Genomic DNA, 20,513 nt, shown 5'->3' with positions numbered 1-20,513 from the left:
ATAACAGTCTTTCCAACATGGGAAACAGGATGGTGGGATCCATCTCCAGTGACAATCTTACTTTTTCCAAAATAAGGAATATGATTAGAAATTTTACCTGTATCGCCTGTCACATGAGTCGCTGCCACGGAATCGACAAACCAAGTGCTTTCATCATTCTGCTTCAATTTTAACTTTGACAAGGCAGATATCAGCAAATCTTTAATCTCTCCACTGTCTCTGGTATTTGTGAACCTTCTCTTGATTTCTGTCTGTGGACTCTTTCCTTTATTCTTTGGATTATGCCAACAGTTTGCCTTGATATGTCCCTTTTTGTTACAAAGGAAGCAAGTAGGGATGGATCTTGTTCCCTGCGCATGAGTAAACGTGTTTGGAGTGGGAAGCAAACCACGCCCTCCGTGTCCACTTCGCCCTTGTCCTCCTCGTCCTCGTCCTCTACCATAGGTCACTCCTGTAGCAAAAACTTCTTGAGAATTTGAATGATTATGAGTTTCTTCAGAGAATCCCTTCAGAGTCATTTCATATTGGATCAATTTGGCTCGTAGCTCATCAAAGGTAGGAAGAACAGGGAGACACAATAGTGAAGTGACTATCATGTTGTAGTCAGATCCCAATCCACTCAGGGTTTGTTGCACCATGTCACTGTCACTAACGGCACACCCTATAACTGCAAGTTGATCTGTAATGGTCTTCATCTTGTTCAAATATTCCATGATGGTCATGGAATCTTTCCTTAACAACTGAAATTCTCTTTTTAAAAAAACTACTCTTGCTTGAGAAACCTGCGAATACGTCTGAACCAGTCGTTCCCAGAGTTGTAGAGCTGTACAATTGTCAAGAATGGCAAGTAGGATCTCTTGAGACAAGGGTGGATGTGATGTATGCAACAACTGACTGGTCTTTTCTTTCCCAATTGAGGAATTCAACATTTTTGACATACACGATTGAACTCACCCCTTTGTCATCTTTTTCTTCTCTCGGGCTAAATTCTGGTGGAACTGAAGTGGTTCCATCCAAGTGACCTAAGAGGCCTTGACTCCTTATGAAAGGAATAATCTGCCTCTTCCAGATCAAGAAATTTGAGGTATTCAACTTCTCAGAAACAAGTTGGTTGAGAAAACTTGAGGAAAGATTTGATTGAGGATGGTAGGGATCCATAGAGAATAAGAATCAACAGACAAAAAATCAACCTTCTCCCAACACTCTTTTTTTTTTTTTTGCTGTCAGAGAATCGTAGTCTCTTGAAATCAGAATATGAAGAAACTTTGGTCCTTTCTGTGCACCAAAAAAAAAAAAAAGGCTTGCGTGAAAAATAATCACACGTTAAGAAACCCCTCCTTTGACTGTTTCAGCAAAGGGAAATCAGGAATGATAAGGTGCAGCAGAGCACAGGAATCAAAGGGAAGCACTATAACATCCGAATATGCAGAGATATTTTGGAAAAGACAGAATGAAAAGAGAATCAAACGATTAATAAGAAAAAAAAATTAATATTTTAAGTGAATCAGTTCACGAATTCACGTGAAGAGACGTTAACCCACGATCTGGGAGAAGACCGATCCTTCACGTGAACCAGTTCACGTGAAACGTAGTCAATCTACGATCTGGATTCACGTGTATAGAGGGCCCGTGAATCACAAATTCACAAAAATGTAACTCACGTGAGGTGTGAGTACACAGGGAGATTCAGAAAGGGGGAAAGAAAAGAGGCGAAAGGGAAAGAAGGACAGAAAGAGAATGAGAAGGGGAAAACCTCAATTTTTTTTGATCGTGGTCACGAGCCAGAGTTCCTTTTTGCCTCTAGAAGGATCTACGCTCTGATACCATGTTAGAATTTCACCTGCACCTGCATTAAGAGAGAAAACAGAGAAAGAGAGGGAGAGAGAGAGAGAGACGAGAAGAGAAAACCGAAAAGGGGCTTCTGCGGCTGTCACGATTTCTGTATATCAGAAATCATGACCTAATGCATTGTATAAAACACTTAAGTGTACATGGGTCGGGTCGGGTCTAACCCAACCCAGAAAAAAAAACATTTAAGTTTAAGTTTTACAAGGAACTCGGGTCTGGTATAGGATCCAGACCCGAACCCGAAACAATATACACTTTTCACCCTTACCTGCACCGGCATTGTCGAGAACGACAATAGTTTGGGTGGGAGAGAATATCCAGGACCGAGTTTTCAGAATGGGGCAGGTGCAGTACAGAACTCTACTGAGTTAAAAATGCATCGAGTGTAGGAACGCGCGATATGCGTTGACTTGATTGGTGACATGTTGTGATAGCACGACACATGATAGGCAACAATGTCATCGTTAGTGCATCGCTGTATGACGGCACAGACGTGGAGCATTGTTTGGTTAAGCATTGCCAGCAGATCAACGGATGTTGCCTTTGGAGATTTGGTTAAAGACATCTCGATTTGCAGGAGTTTCTCACGCGTAGCGTTTGGGCGCACGAGGGTGTGTGTCGGTTAGGGCTAATTCCTCCAGGGATCACCTTAAGTGATTCCAACTGAATATAATGACTCGAGGTTAGGCGAGTGAATGCTCAGGCACCGACGAATGAGTCTGGGTGGCACTCTTCGCTATGGTGTTTAATCATTAACTGGTTTTTGGATTGGGGGCTGCAAGATTTTATTCTTTCGGTGGCGAGGTTTTGTTGTAGCGTGCGCATGGAGTCGCAATACGCTCCATGGCACGCAAGGCTAAGGCATGTTTGTGCCATTTTCAGAAGTGATTGTTGGTATGGGACGGTTATGCACTAAGCGGCATGGATTAGATAGAATACGGATTTGAAGATGCTCTTAATCAACTTCCGTTAGGGAGCTGCACACAAGGTGGTGTGCAGGGCCAATGAAATGATTCAACACATGAAAAAGTGTTGGTGCGCGGCCTTTAGCCGTTAGGCTGACCTGACTGGGCAGTTTGGCGCATCGTGGGTTTGCGAAAAATTCTATGCCCGTGACTTGATTTATTCCATAATTAGGTTTACTTGGTGATTCGAGTTTTATTGCCCAAATGTGTTTTTCCTATTTGTTTTCCCCTCTTTGTTGCATCTTTTTAAAAAAGCGAACTTCATTTTCTTAACTTTAACTTTCGATTTGACTTGCTTTTTCAAGTCTTGGTATGATGTGATAAGCATGTGTCTTAAGTCCTTCTGTATGACTTATGATACATTGCATTTTCGAAACTTCTTCTATTATGTCATATGTGAATTGGATGCTTAAGAATTTTGTCAAACTCTGATTCATGTTTAGTGAAAACTGCACAACTATTGATTGCTATACCTACATGTTGAAGTTTAATGTTTCAGAAGCTTCGCTTTTGGGTCCAACACCCAAATGGGCAATGGGAACTAGGAAGGCTACAGTCGAGTTCTGATGAAGAATCATATCTCATATTGCCAGAAGGGAAAGTGAGCTTTATGATCTCTGTCTTATGATGGTTGTTCAGAATTTAGTTACTAAGGAATGGTTACCTGTGTCTTATTCATCTTTATATCAGGTTTTAAGGGTGCCATCTGAAAGTCTGTTGCCTGCAAATCCTGACATTCTTGATGCTGTAGATGACCTTATGCAGCTCAGTTATTTAAATGAACCATCAGTACTTTACAATCTTCAATGTAGATACTCACGGGATATGATCTATGTGAGTCTAGGCTTGTTTATTTTTTTCCATTATTGTGTTATTCATTGTTCAGGATTGCAGTTTGGTTTCATACAATTCACTAACTGATACTAATGCAGACTAAAGCAGGTCCAGTGCTGGTTGCTATAAATCCATTTAAAGCGGTGCCTTTTTATAGAAATGATCATATCGAAGCTTATAGGAGGAAACTTGTTGATAGGCCTCATGTATATGCAATTTCAGATACAGCTATTCGTGAAATGATACGAGGTAACCATGCAGTTGATCAAGCCAATCTACTGCAAAGTTTCAGCTGTGAAGTCTTCCATTTAGTTTCTTTCCCCAATCTTCTAATTATGATGTGTCTTATCACTTTTGCAGATGAAGTTAATCAGTCTATAATTATAAGGTTAGCCACTGTATTTCAAGTTTGTTTTCAATAAACAGTAGAGTCGTCAACTGTCCTTTTGTTGCACCAAGACAAAGCTGGTGTACTATTTATCGAAGTGACCATCAAATGCTTTTTGGTTGGATACAAGAAGCTTGATTTTTGTAGATCATTCTTTTGTAGACACGTGAAACTGATATATCATTCATCCTCAGTGGTGAAAGTGGAGCTGGGAAAACTGAAACTGCAAAAATAGCAATGCAATATTTGGCTGCTCTTGGAGGTGGCAGTGGAATAGAATATGAGATTTTGCAGACAAATCCAATATTGGAAGCCTTTGGCAATGGAAAAACTTTGAGAAATGACAATTCAAGTCGTTTTGTAAGTCTGCTGCTGAAGTCTTTGCAAATTTTAGTGTCAAATAAGTGGCCGGTAGTTTGTTTTTGATAAATTTTGAAGTCAGTTCTTACGTAGTTGTGATGTATATTGTTGCCTCCTATTTGGATAAGAATCATATTATGTATAGTCATTCCTTATTAAACCTTATTTTTTGCTTGATTGCAGGGCAAACTTATTGAAATTCATTTTAATACCACCAGAAAAATTTCTGGCGCCAAGATTCAGACCTGTAAGGTCTCCATCCTTAAATATTCCACTTCTTTCTGGGTTCTTATTAACAATAATGTTCTTGAATGGAAACTTATTGGTTTCATCTATATTTTCACATATTGACTTCCTTGCCATGAATGGAAAGTTCTGCTGGAAAAGGTACTTCAACTTCCATCTTAACAAGAAACTTTTCTGGTATTTCAATCTTAATTATTTTTAAATTGGCCATTTTTTTGATGAGCAGTCAAGAGTGGTCCAGTGTGCAGAAGGAGAGCGATCATATCATATATTTTATCAGCTTTGTGCTGGAGCGAGTCCTGCTCTTAGAGGTCTGTCTTTTCTATATAGCTTTTTACATGTGACCATATTTGGTAGTAATTCTGCCAACATCTCTATCAACTTCTTGTTTTGTGCTTCATAATTTTACCTGTATGTATGTGACAGATTTAGTGAATGCACCATTTGATCTCATCTACTTAACGTTGGATGAACCTATAATTTATTCAATCCCAACATACATGGGCCACATTTTGATTAACTTTGTTGATCACGATTGCAGATACATGTCAATGAAAAATCACTTTGATGCTGGAAAATAGAAATTTGATTAATTTGAAACTTTATCTTCTAGTGCAGGCACTAAGCTGTACCACATCAGTGTATTTCATGACAAAAAGAATGTATGTCTCCTATGAACAATTAATAGCTGTTTGCCAACACTTGGAGCCCAATCTTGTTTTTGCACTTCCAATACGTGAAGCTATCTATCCCATAGTTGATGTATGCCACACTCATTGGGTGGTTTCTGTGAGGGTAGATTACTGATCCTGATCCAAGAACTGTTTCAGCTTATTTGGTGAACGTCTTACCCTGGTGAAAGTCTTACCCAATTAGCATGTTTTCAGTGTCCTACATTGGCTGTCTCGCAAACAGAAAAAAGTATCTTATTTGATTTTCAGATTGCAACTTGCAAGATCCTATGATAGCACTGTCAAGATCTGGCCAATGCAGAATTTCATCTACTGGCATTAATTACCTTTTGCTTGAATGCTTGACCTACAGACTGTACTTGGAGCCATCATGATTATTTTACCATATGAATGATCTAAAATAGTGTACTCTAACTTCCTGAGCAAGCCTTAGATGTTGAGAGGGAATTCTCTTGAGCCATAGGGGATTCAAATAGGCAATTTTTACTTAGTGTCCCCAGAGCGGCTTCTCCCCTCTGTCCCTAAGGGCTGGTAGATGAACTGAGCCGCTCATGGCTCCACTCTGTTTGGCTTGGTATGAACTAGTTCATGTAGCTGGCCAGATGAGCTATGAGCATCTCGTTTGGCCTAAAGGAGTCAAGCACACACAGAGGGTGTTAGGCTCAAGTGAGTTCATGTAGATAAAATATGTAACTTTCAACTGCCATGTATGTCATAAAAGGTAGTGTGGTATAGCTGGTTTGAGTAGGTGGCTCTCAACTTGGAGGTTTAAGGATCAAACCTCACTAGTTTCATTCTTTAAAACCCATGTAAATCTTTTTAGACAAGCCAACTCATGTTTGGCTTATTGAGCTTGGAGATGAGCCGAGCTCGGCTTGGTTAACATGAGCAGCCTGAGCTCGAGCCTGGTCCAATGGTGAACAAGTCGAGCCCGAATACTTTGTGTTTGGTTTGTTTGGCTCATTTACCTGCTCTCCTGCCAGCTACCACCCAAGTAACATTTGTCCAAGGCTCCTCCACTTATAAGCAGGGTGAGAGTAGGGGAATTTGAAAAAAATGAAAGCATGAGAGAGTTAAAGCATCCAACAATATGCCTTAACATTCATTGCTTGTAGGGCTTACAATTTTTTTTTACAATGTGACTATTAATGCCTTGAAGAAATTCAAAATTTCAAACACTCAATCAAGTATCAATGAAATTTCCCACCATGGGCTTGCGGACATGGTTAGAAGTGATGTGAAATTGTCTGTGTTCTCTTGGACATCCCATGTTCAACTTCCTGTATGCACAACCATTCAGTGAAGCCAAAGGTAACACCTATGTTGCCAACCTTTCATTGTTTGTCAAGAAAACTGTGGGACAAATCATCTATGTGGTTGTCCTAATAGTAATGGTTGATCAAGAAGCTAAGAGATTAATGAAGCAACCTCAAATAAGAATCTGATATCAAGAAGTCGGGACTTCCATTGTATTCTAGTGTCGTGTTTCTCCCATTGTCACAGAGAAACATACTGATGGGTTGTAGAAGGCAGCACAACTGCAGGAATTCTCTTGTACAGTATCATAAAGTGATCATCAGCTATTACTTTGCCTGTTGCTTATGAGTTTGATAAAAGACTAGTTCTTATCTATAGTCTTGCTAATGTGCACATTTACACGTGTGCCTATAATTAATTAGTCTGTAACAAATTGTAGTTTCCAAAATGTTCTTTTATTTCAATTAATTAAATGAGAAGATTTCTGTGTTCCAAGGTTCTCAGTTTGCAAAGCAGATTAATCATTGATGGCTTAAGCCTTTTGTTACTAAAATGGTAGCATGTTCCATGTGCCTTGTGTAATGAAATATGCGGAAGAATCCAAGAATGCTAAAGCATTCACTATGTCCAACACGGACAAATGCAACAAGCATAAGAGAGGAAATCCACTAAGGGATATACGAAGGGCCTTATAAAAAGGCTACACACATAAAAATAATATCTCTTTTATTGTAGAGGAGCTCTCAAAAGCAATACCAAATACAAGGGGGGTTCCTCCTATTTATAAGAAAAAGGAGACCAAAGGGGCTCCCAATAGAGTCGTTGGGAGCCCCCAACGGTCACAATTGAGACTGTTGGGGGCCCCAACGACTCCATTGTGGGGCCCCCTTTTGGTATCCCAAAATGCATTTAAAAAAATAAACATACAAAAATTAAAAAACAGGAAAATAAAAGAAATAAAACAAGTACCCCTATTGGGTACTTGTGAAAAGACCATAATACCCCTATCGGGTATTATGGTGAATACATCTATATTTATATATATATATATATAGATGTATTATTACATATGTCTTAACACCCCCCCTCAAACTTTACGGGGAGATGACCAAAAGTTTGCCAAGAAGGAACAAGAAGCGAGGGGCAGGCAAGGCTTTGGTAAAGAAATCTGCAAGTTGATATTCTGAAGTGACGTATGGCAGTGTAACTGTCCCACGAAGATATTCATCACGTACATAGTGACAGTCCATTTCAATATGTTTAGTCCTCTCATGAAATGTGTGGTTGCTGGCAATATAGATGACACTTTTGTTGTCGCAGCAAAGCTTCGAAGCACCGGTAATTTCGACTCCCATATCTTGAAGAAGACTTCGAAGCCACACAAGCTCCATTGTAGTAGTTGCCATAGCCCTGTATTCTGCTTCAGTAGAAGACAATGCGACTTTCTGCTGTTTCTTGCATCTCCAAGCAATTAGCGAATCTCCTAAGAAAACACAAAAGCCAGTAGTTGAGATTCGATCATTTGGGTTTCCTTCCCAGTCAGCATCAGTATAAGCCAGTAAATCTAAGGAAGAGAGTGAGGATAGGAATAACCCTTTAGTCAAAGTATTTTTGATGTATCGAATGATCCGAAGCACAACACTCATATGCACAGATGTAGGAGCATGCTGAAATTGGCTTGCAGAGTGCACAACATGAGCAATATCAGGCCTGGTGATAGTCAGATAGGTGAGGGAGCCAATGAGTTGCCTGTAAGGTGTAGGATTATCCAGCAGAACTCCATCCTCCAGTCGTAGTTTAACATTGATAACCTCGGGAGTTTCCACCTTTTTGTCATCTGAAATCTCAGATTTGGAACATATGTCTGCAGCAAGCTTCATCTGTGACAATATATACCCTCGAGGGGAGTATGCTACTTCTATACCAAGAAAGTACCTGAGAAAACCCATATCAGACATATCAAAATTATGTTTTAACATGGTTTTAACATTAAGAATACCACTTTCATCATTGCCAGTGATGATCATATCATCAACATAAAGCAGAAGGATGATGATACTATTACCTGCACGTTTAACAAAAAGAGCAGTGTCAGTATAACATGAACGAAATCCCAATTGTAACATGATAGCACTAAATCTATCATACCAAGCCTTAGGGGCTTGTTTAAGGCCATATAAATCTTTTAATAATCGAAGAGTTTGACCTTGGTTAACACTAATTCCCGGCGGAGGGTCCATATATACTTCTTCATTCAACTGACCATTAAGAAAGGCATTTTTAACATCTAATTGAAATATAGGCCATTTCTTAGATGATGCTACATCAATTAGAGTTCTAACGCTTGTCATGCGAGCCACGGGGGCAAAAGTCTCTTCATAATCGATGCCATATTCTTGTGAATATCCCTTAGCAACTAATCTAGCTTTATAACGTTCTAGGAAACCATCACTTTTTGTTTTGACTTTGTAGACCCACCGACATCCTATAGCTTTTTTATTTGAAGGAAGTTGAACTATTTCCTAAGTTTTAGCCTTATTTAAAGCATGTAGTTCAACTTTCATTGCTTCAACCCAATGAGGAATATTTTTTGCTTGATTATAATGAGAAGGTTCATAGTAAGAATGCAAGGCTATTAGACAAGCTCTATAGTTAGGTGAGAGAGTTTCATATGAGACAAACCTATTAGGTGGAATTGATTCTCTAGAAGATCGCCTAAGGGGGGTTTCTTCTAGGGGTTCATTAAGCCGCAAGAATTTTTCTAAAGCACTAATAGGTTGTGCTTCCTCACGCCGAGTGTAAACTTGGAGATTGTCACCATTAGTTGGTGACACATCATTATCATGAGAATCATGAGTATTTTCTAACAATTCTGGATGACTCAAAGAGTCATCATTTGAATCTTCTAAAAGATCATTGATAAACATATAATCAATTTCATTTGGTTTTTCCAATATTTCAAATCCATTTTCATCTTCTAAAAAGGTCACATCTTTGGAGACAAATAACTTATTGTTTTTAAAATCAAAGCATCTATAGCCCTTTTGATTTTCACCATATCCTAAAAATACGCATTCAATGGCTTTAGGTGACAATTTGTCTCTTTTATGTAAAAGAACAAAGCATTTACACCCAAAAATACGAAGACGATTGTAGTCGGGTGTCATATTGAAAAGTTTTTCATAAGGAGAGATATTGTTCAATTTTGAAGATGGCATTCTATTGATTAAATAGGTGGAGCTTAACACGGCTTCGGCCCAAAAACTTTTAAGAATATTTCTAGAAATGATCAAGGATCTAGTGGTTTCTAAAATATGTCTATGTTTTCTTTCCGCTAGACCGTTTTGTTGAGGAGTTCTTGGACAAGATTTTTGATGACAAATGCCATGTTGTTTTAAATATGATTGAAACTCATTTGATAAGTATTCTCCACCCGAATCAGATCTAAGAATGGATATTTGACTTTGAAATTGATTTTGAACTTTTGCATGAAATTCTTTGAAGAAATTAAAAACTTCCGATTTTTTGTTAAGAAAATAAATCCACACATATCTAGTATAATCATCAATAAAGGTTACATAATACGAATAACCACCTTTAGATAGAACTGGAGATGGTCCCCATACATCAGAATGCACCAATTCAAAAGGTCTTGTTGTCACAAAGGTTCTAATAGGGAAAGGAATAGACTTCATTTTTCCAAAAATGCAATCTTTGCAATTGATATCTTTTTATTTACAAAACTTGTTTCCAAAAGGAAAAAGATACATTTTAGAGTAACTTGGATGTCCAAGTCTTTTATGCCAAGTTTCAATATTTTTGTCTTGGACATAAGTACAAAATGAGGTATTTGGAAGAATTAAGTTATCCATAAAATAAAGATCTCCCTTCCTATGGCCTTGCCCAATCCGCTTCCCGGACCGAAGATCCTGCACAAAGCACCCTTGGGATGAAAAAGATATTTCACATCCATGGTCGGCAATTTGAGAAGCGGAAAAGAGGTTAAGATTTAGTTTAGGAACTATTCTAACTTTTGGAACAAGCAAATTTTGAATATTTTTAGAATCAAGAGTTCCAATACCATTTATTTTGAGAAAAGTTCCATCGGCCGCAGAGACACAAGACATTTTTGAATTGGTGTGCACGTTGGTTAATGCATTTTCATGAGGAGTCATGTGAAAAGAGGCTCCGGAATCTAAAATCCAAGAGTACGTACCGGGAGGTGATGATGAGGCAATGACGGCACCGGAGGTGGAAGAAGTAGCCTTTAGAATTTGTTGGAGAGCCAAGGAGATTTGACCAAGAGTATCTTTGAGATCCCCGTTCTTGCCGTCATCTTCTTTGGTGGATGATTCTTCAACGGAAGCCACTTTTGGCTTGAATGCCCCATTTAGCTTTGGGCAAATGGGTTTAATATGTCCCGGGCTCATAACAATGATGACATATAATCATTTTTCTTCCATCACTCCCTTGTTTACCAAAATGAGGTGGTTTGTATGTTTTAACATGATTGCCGGGTTTAGATACGGCAAGAACTTCATCTATGCTTTTACCCATGCTATGCCTAGTCTCTTCTTGAGTAATCTCGGCAATAACCTCTTCTAAAGGAGGAAATATAGATCTATGGAGAAGTGAGGATCTAACTTGTTCAAATTCGGGACGAAGCCCAAATAAAAATTGAAACAATCTATCTTGTTCCATTTGTTTTTGCCTTAGTACCACATCCTCCAGAGCCACCCATTTAGGCTCTAAAAGAGCCAATTCATCCCACAAAGGATTTAGAGCACTATAATAGTCTTGTATGCTCATGTCACCTTGTTTTGTGGTTCTCACTTTTTCTTGCAAAAAATAAGCTCTTGCAAGATCCTTTTGGGTAAACATACCCTTCATAAAAAACCAAGCTTCATTTGCCCGGTGGAATTTTGCAATATTTGCACATACCTTAAGTTCGACATTATTCATAAACCATGCTAGGATTTTTGCATGGTTGCTCTCCCAATCTTCCATTTGGTGATGATAATCTTCTATGGCCTTGAGACGAGCATCACCTTCAAGTGCTTTCTCTTGATCTTCTTCCATCTTTGTGAGCTTAAGTTGGGGTTCCGGAACGGTTCCCATTACATAACCCCAAAGCTTCTTACATTTGAGATTATTCTCCATTGCGGATGCCCACATCATGTAATTTTTCCCATTGAGCTTGAATGATGGATCGATCTTGACTTCCATTGCTACAAAATGTAGATGTGAAAGAAAAAAAAGGAAGTAGAGAGAGACACAATTTTACCTTAGAAGATCGTATGGCTCTGATACCATGTAATGAAATATGCGGAAGAATCCAAGAATGCTAAAGCATTCACTATGTCCAACACGGACATATGCAACAAGCATAAGAGAGGAAATCCACTAAGGGATATACGAAGGGCCTTATAAAAAGGCTACACAGATAAAAATAATATATCTTTTATTGAAGAGGAGCTCTCAAAAGCAATACCAAATACAAGGGGGGTTCCCCCTATTTATAAGAAAAAGGAGACCAAAGGGGGCTCCCAATAGAGTCGTTGGGAGCCCCCCAACGGTCACAATTGTGACCGTTGGGGGCCCCAATGACTCCATTGTGGGGCCCCCTTTTGGTATCCCAAAATGCATTTAAAAAAATAAAAATACAAAAATTAAAAAACAGGAAAATAAAAGAAATAAAACAAGTACCCCTATTGGGTACTTGTGAAAAGACCATAATACCCCTATCGGGTATTATGGTGAATACATCTATATTTATATATATATATATATATATATAGATGTATTATTACATATGTCTTAACACCTTGCGTTGCCACTGCCTAGCTAATTCTTTAACATTTTTGTAACAGAGGAACTGAATTTGAGGAATGCTAGTGAATATAATTATCTGAAGCAGAGCAAATGCTTCACAATTGATGGAGTGGATGATTCTGAGAGGTTTCGTCAGGTGAAGGTAAATTTCGTAAGGCTTATAAGCATTTATGCACATTAAAAAAGTTCATTTACTAATATAATTCAGTATATTGGTTAGGACTGACAATCAGTTCATCAAATGTATTACCAGGATGCATTGGATGTTGTCCATGTCAGTAAAGAGGATCAGTACAATGCATTCACTATGGTTGCTGCAGTTTTATGGCTTGGTAATATTTCTTTTAGAGTGGTTGATAACGAAAATCATGCTGAAGTTGTCGAAGATGAAGGTAAAGAGATTATTCAATGCATTGTTCCATGTTTAGTGCTCAAGTTTTTTTCGTTTCTTTTAAATGTTTGAAAAATATATCCAATGGTCACTGGAAATATTTTATCCTGTCCCAGAGCCTCATTTAACTAGTTTGTTTTCTCAGTTTGTTAACATAGTATAATGTGCTGCAAAATAGGTTAAGCAGATTGTAATTTGACCTGTTTGGATCTGTTTACATAAAAACGAAGAGGAAATGTCATTTTCTTCCAATTCCTACTAAAGCTATGTGACATGGATATGGTTGCGAATACGGGGATACAACCATTTTTATGAAGTTTTCAATATGACTAGTATATAGAGGGATACAGAATGCAAGCCAAAATGGAGTATCCATGTGACATAGAAAAGATAAAGTTTCAGTTCTAATTCTCCTGTTATGAGACATTTATGCTATGTAACATGCACACAAACATGCATTGTATAGTATATGTTATATATTTTTCTTTAGCCTTTTGTTCAAGTTTAAGCGAGTGTTTCTATTTGCCCCCACACACATGCACATACACACAGTTATGAATACATACACACATTCTGTACCATGTATGATATGTTTTCGGTATTGTTTTCTTCAACTTCAATAGCATTTCTATTAGTCACATTTCTGTACAAACCATAGTCACCGATATCGCTGATATTTTGAAAATAGCGTAATATTAATGGCTATTTCAAGGTTGCCGATAATATCGGGAATATATTGTGTTATTTTCAAAATATCGGCAAATAGAAAATATCATGATATTTTCTGAGTTTTTTTAAAAATTAAGTATGCATTTCCTATCTTTTTGTTTCTTTTATATTTTAAAACCGTTAAAACATGTTTCTTTATATTTTTGAAAGAAAAATAATACAAAACTTATTATTTTCTTGGGTTTTTTGTTGTTATTTATATTTTTTCCAATTTTTTAAACTCTCGAGATTTTCCCGAGATTTATCAACTTTTGAAAATCTCTCCAAGAAATACCCTCGCCGAGAAATTACCTTTAACGATATAGGTGACTATGGTACAAACACACTCAAAATCATGTTTTCCAGTTCTTTTAAGTTCCTCTCAATGAGTCATGTGCATAGCTGTATCCGTGTGAGCATTGCTTGAGACTCATGACCACCATAATTTTCTTTCTTCATATTCTTTTCTTTGAACATAAATTAACTAGCACCACACAAATGCACAGAGTGATAATCCATGCCCTTCTATCAACTTCTTGTTTTGTGCTGCATAATTTTACCTGTATGTATGACAGATTTAGTGAATGCACCATTTGATCTCATGATTCCCATATTTTTGTTTTCTTCTCTTTGTACCCTTTTCATTCTTTATTTGGCTTTTATTCTTGGTATCATATATGATGAATAGAACATATAAGAAGGTGCGTCCATTGCTGCTATTACCCCTTTACTCTTAATATTATATTTTTTACTTTAGCATTTCCATAAAACACTACCGGGACTAGTCAATATTGATACATATACGAAGAGTTAGATGACTGAAAGTGATGTTAAGTGAACTGTTGAAGTGATAGGGTCTATTAACATGAAATGGAAGAGGTGCACTTGGAGTCATTGTTGTCAAAGGATGAAGTTTTTATTCCAGAACTATGTTTTTGACTGAATAAGCTTGCCTTTTCCTTCTTCCTTTTTGTTTGTGTTATGAATATCTGATAATTTGTTTTTTTCATGTTTCCTGGAATGGAAGCTAACCTTGTCATGATTTTCTTTGAACAGGAGTTTGCAATGCTGCTAAGTTGATTGGGTGTAGCACTATGGATCTCATATCAGTCCTATCAACTCGTAAAATGCGTGTTGGAACTGAGAATATTATTCAAAAACTAACATTGCCCCAGGTGAGAATATTACTCGATCCTATTCCCACTCTTCTTCTAAGAGAGTGTTGTCTGATGTTGTTCTTTTTACAAGGCCACTGATACAAGAGATGCATTAGCAAAGTCAATCTATGCCAGTTTGTTTGACTGGCTGGTAGAACAGATCAACCTGTCACTAGAAGTGGGCAAACAGAGGACTGGCAGATCCATCAATATTCTTGATATCTATGGTTTTGAATCTTTTCATGTATGTGGGCTTAATGCTTTGAGTTATAACAGATCTTTTAGCTGACATACAACTGGAAATATTAATAACAGATGTCTTTTGCTTGTAGAAAAATAGTTTTGAACAGTTCTGCATAAATTATGCAAATGAGAGGTTGCAGCAGCACTTCAATCGACATTTATTTAAATTGGAACAGGAGGTAAGTATTTAGGCCATTTCTTATGGGGTTATCTTTATTGTTAGGTCAGTTTTTAACTCCGAATCTTTTTTTTCCAAAGTAGTTTGGATGTAAACACATTCGAGAAATATGTAACAAAATTTGCCTCGTTTGTATTCTAGTGAGGATTCTTTTTGGCAGTTGTATCCATAGTGACAAAAGTTTAAAACAGCAATTTCTCAGTTGTGAATTTCTTGCGAGATTTTCAACTTTCTGAATATTTCTAGAGGTTTTTTGGCAAAATCTTGGAAAAATATAAAACAAATCAAATAAATTTTCAAAAAATAAAATAAAACTAAACTAATTAAACAATTAATTTTACATGAAAAAAATATAAAATCTAGGTCGTTTGATGAAAGAAATCACAGAATAAACAACAATTGCTGAAAGAAAACGTAGCTGGTTTGCATGCTTGTTATTCTTAAATTGTAAAAAAGGAAAATCTTAAATCAGAAAGTGTTCAAAATTCTCGATTATTGTTGGGGGTGCAGAATCTCGAGGGTTTATGCAGAAAAACAAGAAAACACCCACTTCTCGCAGAAAGGGCGTTTATGTTCTTTTGGTGAAAAAGTGCCAAAAACTCTTTTTTTCCCTCATGTAGGATGAAGAAACTATACTTGAAATAAGAGACCTAGTTGTGTTTGCCTTTAGCCTGCTGGAAGCTTCTGCTTTGCCTTGTGAAAGGGAGTGAGCACATAAAGATTCAAACTTGGGGTAAGGAGAAGAAGGAGAAGAAGAAAACAGGAAGAAGAAGATGATGATAAGGACACAAAAATGAGAGAGAGAGAGGCACCACTCACCGTTGGATTGGTCGGACAGGTGGCACCATGCTGGAACCGTTCACACACTGTAGATGAGTAGAGTGATGCTGTGAGAGGCTGAGAAAGAAAGGGATTAGGGCTGGATCGGCAGAGAAAGAAAGCCCCTTTTGTTTAAACTCTAAAATCCCAAAAACAAAACAGGGACAAATATGGTGGCGATATCTCGCGAGCTATTGTCAGAAACGATAAAACTGCAAGATTTTGTAAATATCACCAGAAAATACCGTTTTTAACTTTCTGAATATTATTCACGAAAAAATGCGAGATTTTTGTAAATCTTGCGATATTTGTCACTATGGTTGTATCAACTTTCATTTCAATACGGGAATTCTTGAAATTGATTGAAAGTCCAGACTACGTGATCTTTACCATTTCATCTAGTTGACCGATATGGAATTTTTCAAGCATTTTAATTAAAAATTAAGTCAGCAAGCAGCAATCTCACTTAGTAGGGTGGTCAGCAATAGGTGAATAGTCACTGGCAAAATGAAATCATGGAATTGGAGATGATACGTCTCACCAATTCAAAAACCTATTTAGCTAGGTTAGATTTGAAATAATGGCAAACACCATTAGGTAATTATGGTATTTAAGTACAATTCATTGTTCAACTGAATATAAAGTTTGTTTTCCTTAGAATGCCTTGTGTATGTTTATGTTTAGACAATGTTTTTGTCATCTAGAAAATCTGATGGAAATTGCGGAATTAATTCTGGTTGTGGTTACAAGTGGTAACACACATGAAGAGAAGTGAGAGGTACAAGACTATATGACCTGACAGAGAGAAATATAAGCATCATGTATAACTGTGGAATAGTTCTTGATCATATTCTCCTTTATTGCTTTTACACTGACAGGAAAATGACTAATCTTCTTCAAATCTGGTTGCAAATGCTTTTGCATGCTTAACACTCCCAATTATTGTTTATGTTATTGCAGGAATATATTCAAGATGGAATTGACTGGTCGAAGGTTGACTTTGAAGACAACCAAGATTGCTTAAATCTCTTTGAGAAGGTATCTATATAGATGGTTTATAAAGGCTTTCTCTTTTTTGAAACACAGATGGTTTATAAATTTCAAGCTCGACATCTATTGTTCACTTGAATAATGTGCTAGATGCCTCTAACTTACAACTGTACTCTCTCTATGGCCATGCATAATTATCATTTTTTGTTGAGGCATTATTTGGTGTAGTTTTTTTTTTCGGTGGGGGGGGGGGGCAGGGAGGAAGGTTAGGGGGGTGGGAGGGGGAGGGGTGCTGCATGACATGGGAGGAAGCTTCTGCCACATATACGGATGGATACCTGCATGCAAATACCTTGTTTTTCTCTTTACTGTCATTGCCATTCTTAGGTTTTTATTATTAACCTGTTGCCAGTAGAGAGATAGCGAGTGAAGGTTAAAGTGAGGTTCCCTTTTTCTGGATAAGCAGTGAGCTCCCCATGGTGACACTAATTAAATGTTCTTGCTTTGTTTAACATTTTCATTGGGGTCAAGCATTGTATTGTCTGTATACAGTATAGCTGACTGCAAAAGCAATCCATCGCTTGTGATGCCTTTCATTGCCATTTTTGCATACATGAGCTGGTCTCTTGTATCTGCTGCATATTGCATAACCTATTTCTTTGTTCGATTAGTTTGAATGCTTCTGTCACTTGTACTATTCTTAGGAAGTGTCTGCATCATGTGGAGAAGCACTGTGCTTCTGTGGAAGCCCCACATTGTTCAGGACCCGCCTTGGAGGGTGCAGGTGTCATGGAAAAATGCGATCTATTTATTTTGAGGAAAATGGCTCTTACAATCATTTCCACCTCCTCCTTTCTCTCTATTTCAGCAGGAAAATAATCCAACGAGGTCTTACAGGACTATTATCATGCAGTGTGTCACCTTCAAAGGGCTTTCTACATGGCACAGGACACCTCCTTAGTGGGCCTTGTTAGGAATATTGCCTGATGTTGTACTATGTTTACTTGAATGTAGTTTATGACAAAAGTTTGGTTTACAACTGATGGTTTGCTTGTCATTTTTGCAGAGGCCTTTAGGATTGTTGTCTTTGTTGGATGAAGAGTCCACTTTTCCAAATGGTACAGATTTGACATTTGCCAACAAGCTTAAGCAGCATCTGAGTTCTAATTCTTCTTTCAGAGGAGAAAGAGGCGAGGCTTTCAGTGTCCGCCACTATGCAGGAGAGGTTGCTACAAGAGTCTTTGTTTAAAACTATTTTATTCCCATTGGATTTTGCAAATTTTTTCACAATTATTTGCATTCATCAGGTTTTGTATGACACATGCGGGTTTCTTGAGAAAAACAGGGACTTAGTGCACAATGATTTGGTTCAACTTCTTTCATCGTGCATTTGCAAACTTCCTCAAATATTTGCATCTAATATGCTGTATCAATCTGAAAAGACATTGGACTCTCAACATAGGTCGGCTGGAGTAGATTCACAAAGGAAAAGTGTTGCAACAAAATTTAAGGTAATTGTACTTTATCTTTGTGTCCTTTGATTGGAGAAACATATTCACTTTCAAATAACTTCTTTCACTTTCAAATGTATATTGGAAAGTGATGAATACTTCCTTTTGCTGTTATATTGGTGTGACAGTATGTTTATTGAGTAAATCCACAAAATGATCTTCATAGTATGCTATTTTCATTTATCATATTTCTTCCCTGAAAGAACAGAGAAAGTTTTTCACAGAATCCCAATGATAGCAGTACAAATATCCGACATTAAACTAGATAACTAATGAACAGCAGCACAATGGTCAACTTGGAGAAGTCGTCTTGCTTCTGTGGACTGAGAAAATCTATTGCTGGTCCATCCATGAATGTGTTTTTATCACTTGCATAAAGAGAAACAGTGATTTGCAGCTGTCAATAGAATATTTCATTAATTTTGCACTAAAATTGCAATCCAAATGCAATAATTCTCCATCTACAGGTGGTAGGACATTTATTATCCAAACTAGACCTATCCACCAAGGCCAAAAATATTCTTGCAGAAATCTCAATGAGCCTTCATATAAGCAGCCAATGGGATTGTCTGCGTGGGCATGCACACATGCATGATTAAAAACATGCACAGAGGGAGTTTGGCTGTATAAAAATCTAACCCTTTCTTTTTTATTCAAATATTGTAGGGTCAACTCTTTAAGTTGATGCAAAGGCTGGAAAATACCACCCCTCATTTCATTAGATGCATAAAGCCGAACAACATGCAACTTCCTGGCATGTATGAGCAGGAACTTGTCTTGCAGCAGCTGAAGTGCTGTGGAGTGCTGGAGGTTGTTCGCATATCAAGATCCGGATATCCTACTAGGATGTCACATCAAAAGTTTGCAAGAAGGTAACAAAGTGTGGTTTGAGTTATATCTGCTACTAAATCTTCATGTCTTTCCTGCTGTCACTTAGCACGTTGTTTCTTTTTAGGTACGGTTTTCTTCTTTTGGAGAATGTTGCATCTCAAGATCCTCTCAGTGTCTCTGTTGCTATCCTTCAGCAGTTCAATATACTGCCAGACATGTATCAAGTCGGCTACACCAAATTGTTTTTCCGTACTGGGCAGGTAAATTGTTTTTCTATTTGATTTAGATTCTTTTTTCCTATTTCCTTTTCTTTCCATTTCATGATTTGCTTTGGCGCCTTGCTAATGTCCAAATGCAGCCAATGTAGTCAGTATTTTTTCATTTTCGCTGATCTGTATTATGCTGCTATGCTTATTCTTTTCTCTTTTTATTTTCTAATGCAATTGGAACCACATATGATGGTTCTAGAATGTGTTATTTTGCTCTTATAATCATGTTTGTATGTCATTGCTTGCTTGCTTGTTTTTACGATCATATATAGTTTATTGGTTTTTAATTTTTCCATAGATTGGTGCTCTTGAGGATACACGAAACCGTACTCTTCATGGCATACTAGGGGTGCAGAAGTGCTTTAGAGGACACCAAGCTCGTTGCTATTTGAAAGAGCTCAAGAGAGGAATTGTGGTACTCCAATCATGTACGAATTGATATTCCTCAGGTTTATGAAATATAATTTCCTTTCATGTCTGGCTATAGCAGTTGGTTTACTTTCACATGCCTATCCTTGTAGTTGTGAGGGGAGAGAGAGCAAGAAGGGAATATGCAATGTTAATTCGTAGGCAGAGAGCTGCGTGTATCATACAGCGGCAGGCAAAGTGCAAGATTGCTAGAAACAACTATTTGGCTATCCGTGATGCTTCAATACTGATTCAATCTGGTAAGATCATGTATTCTGCTTATTCAGGTATAAACATTTAAACATTCCAGTCTTACCCATGATTCTATCCATTGGCAGCTATTCGCGGCTGGCTTGTGAGGAAATGCTCAAATGATGCTGATTTCCGTAAACCAACCAGGAAAATTGAAGGCACTAAGGTGCGCTTTGTTGATTATTGAATATACCATAGTGGTTGTTTCACGTCTTGAATGGATTGACCTGCGGGTTTGATTGGAACCACATTCTTCTTGCATTGCATGCACTGGATGTTTTTATCATTTTCTTGAAATGAAAATCTTCTGTCTGCCCTACTTGTTCTTCTGAAT

At 37.6% G+C, this 20,513-nt stretch overlaps 1 protein-coding gene across 1 annotated transcript in view; it reads left to right on the top strand.

The window, feature by feature from the left end:
- Window positions 1–20,513, top strand: part of LOC149832395 (myosin-1-like) — a 30,931-nt gene that overhangs the window by 8,697 nt on the left and 1,721 nt on the right. Inside the window, exons 2-21 of the mRNA XM_090012443.1 lie at window positions 3,313–3,414; window positions 3,504–3,647; window positions 3,746–3,896; window positions 4,008–4,035; window positions 4,230–4,395; window positions 4,579–4,680; window positions 4,865–4,952; window positions 12,461–12,564; window positions 12,676–12,814; window positions 14,578–14,696; window positions 14,770–14,922; window positions 15,011–15,100; window positions 16,879–16,956; window positions 17,975–18,133; window positions 18,216–18,419; window positions 19,086–19,291; window positions 19,375–19,510; window positions 19,818–19,947; window positions 20,041–20,187; window positions 20,266–20,345. Coding sequence (XP_089868569.1) covers window positions 3,313–3,414; window positions 3,504–3,647; window positions 3,746–3,896; window positions 4,008–4,035; window positions 4,230–4,395; window positions 4,579–4,680; window positions 4,865–4,952; window positions 12,461–12,564; window positions 12,676–12,814; window positions 14,578–14,696; window positions 14,770–14,922; window positions 15,011–15,100; window positions 16,879–16,956; window positions 17,975–18,133; window positions 18,216–18,419; window positions 19,086–19,291; window positions 19,375–19,510; window positions 19,818–19,947; window positions 20,041–20,187; window positions 20,266–20,345 — 2,526 coding nt within the window. The remainder of the gene's footprint in view (window positions 1–3,312; window positions 3,415–3,503; window positions 3,648–3,745; window positions 3,897–4,007; window positions 4,036–4,229; window positions 4,396–4,578; window positions 4,681–4,864; window positions 4,953–12,460; window positions 12,565–12,675; window positions 12,815–14,577; window positions 14,697–14,769; window positions 14,923–15,010; window positions 15,101–16,878; window positions 16,957–17,974; window positions 18,134–18,215; window positions 18,420–19,085; window positions 19,292–19,374; window positions 19,511–19,817; window positions 19,948–20,040; window positions 20,188–20,265; window positions 20,346–20,513) is intronic.

Source organism: Nuphar pumila, chromosome 7 (assembly GCF_984573655.1).
Source record: "Nuphar pumila chromosome 7, dmNupPumi1.hap1.1, whole genome shotgun sequence".
NCBI lineage: Eukaryota > Viridiplantae > Streptophyta > Magnoliopsida > Nymphaeales > Nymphaeaceae > Nuphar > Nuphar pumila.
Note: the sequence above shows the minus strand (reverse complement) of the source record. Positions and strands in the feature narration are given on the sequence as shown.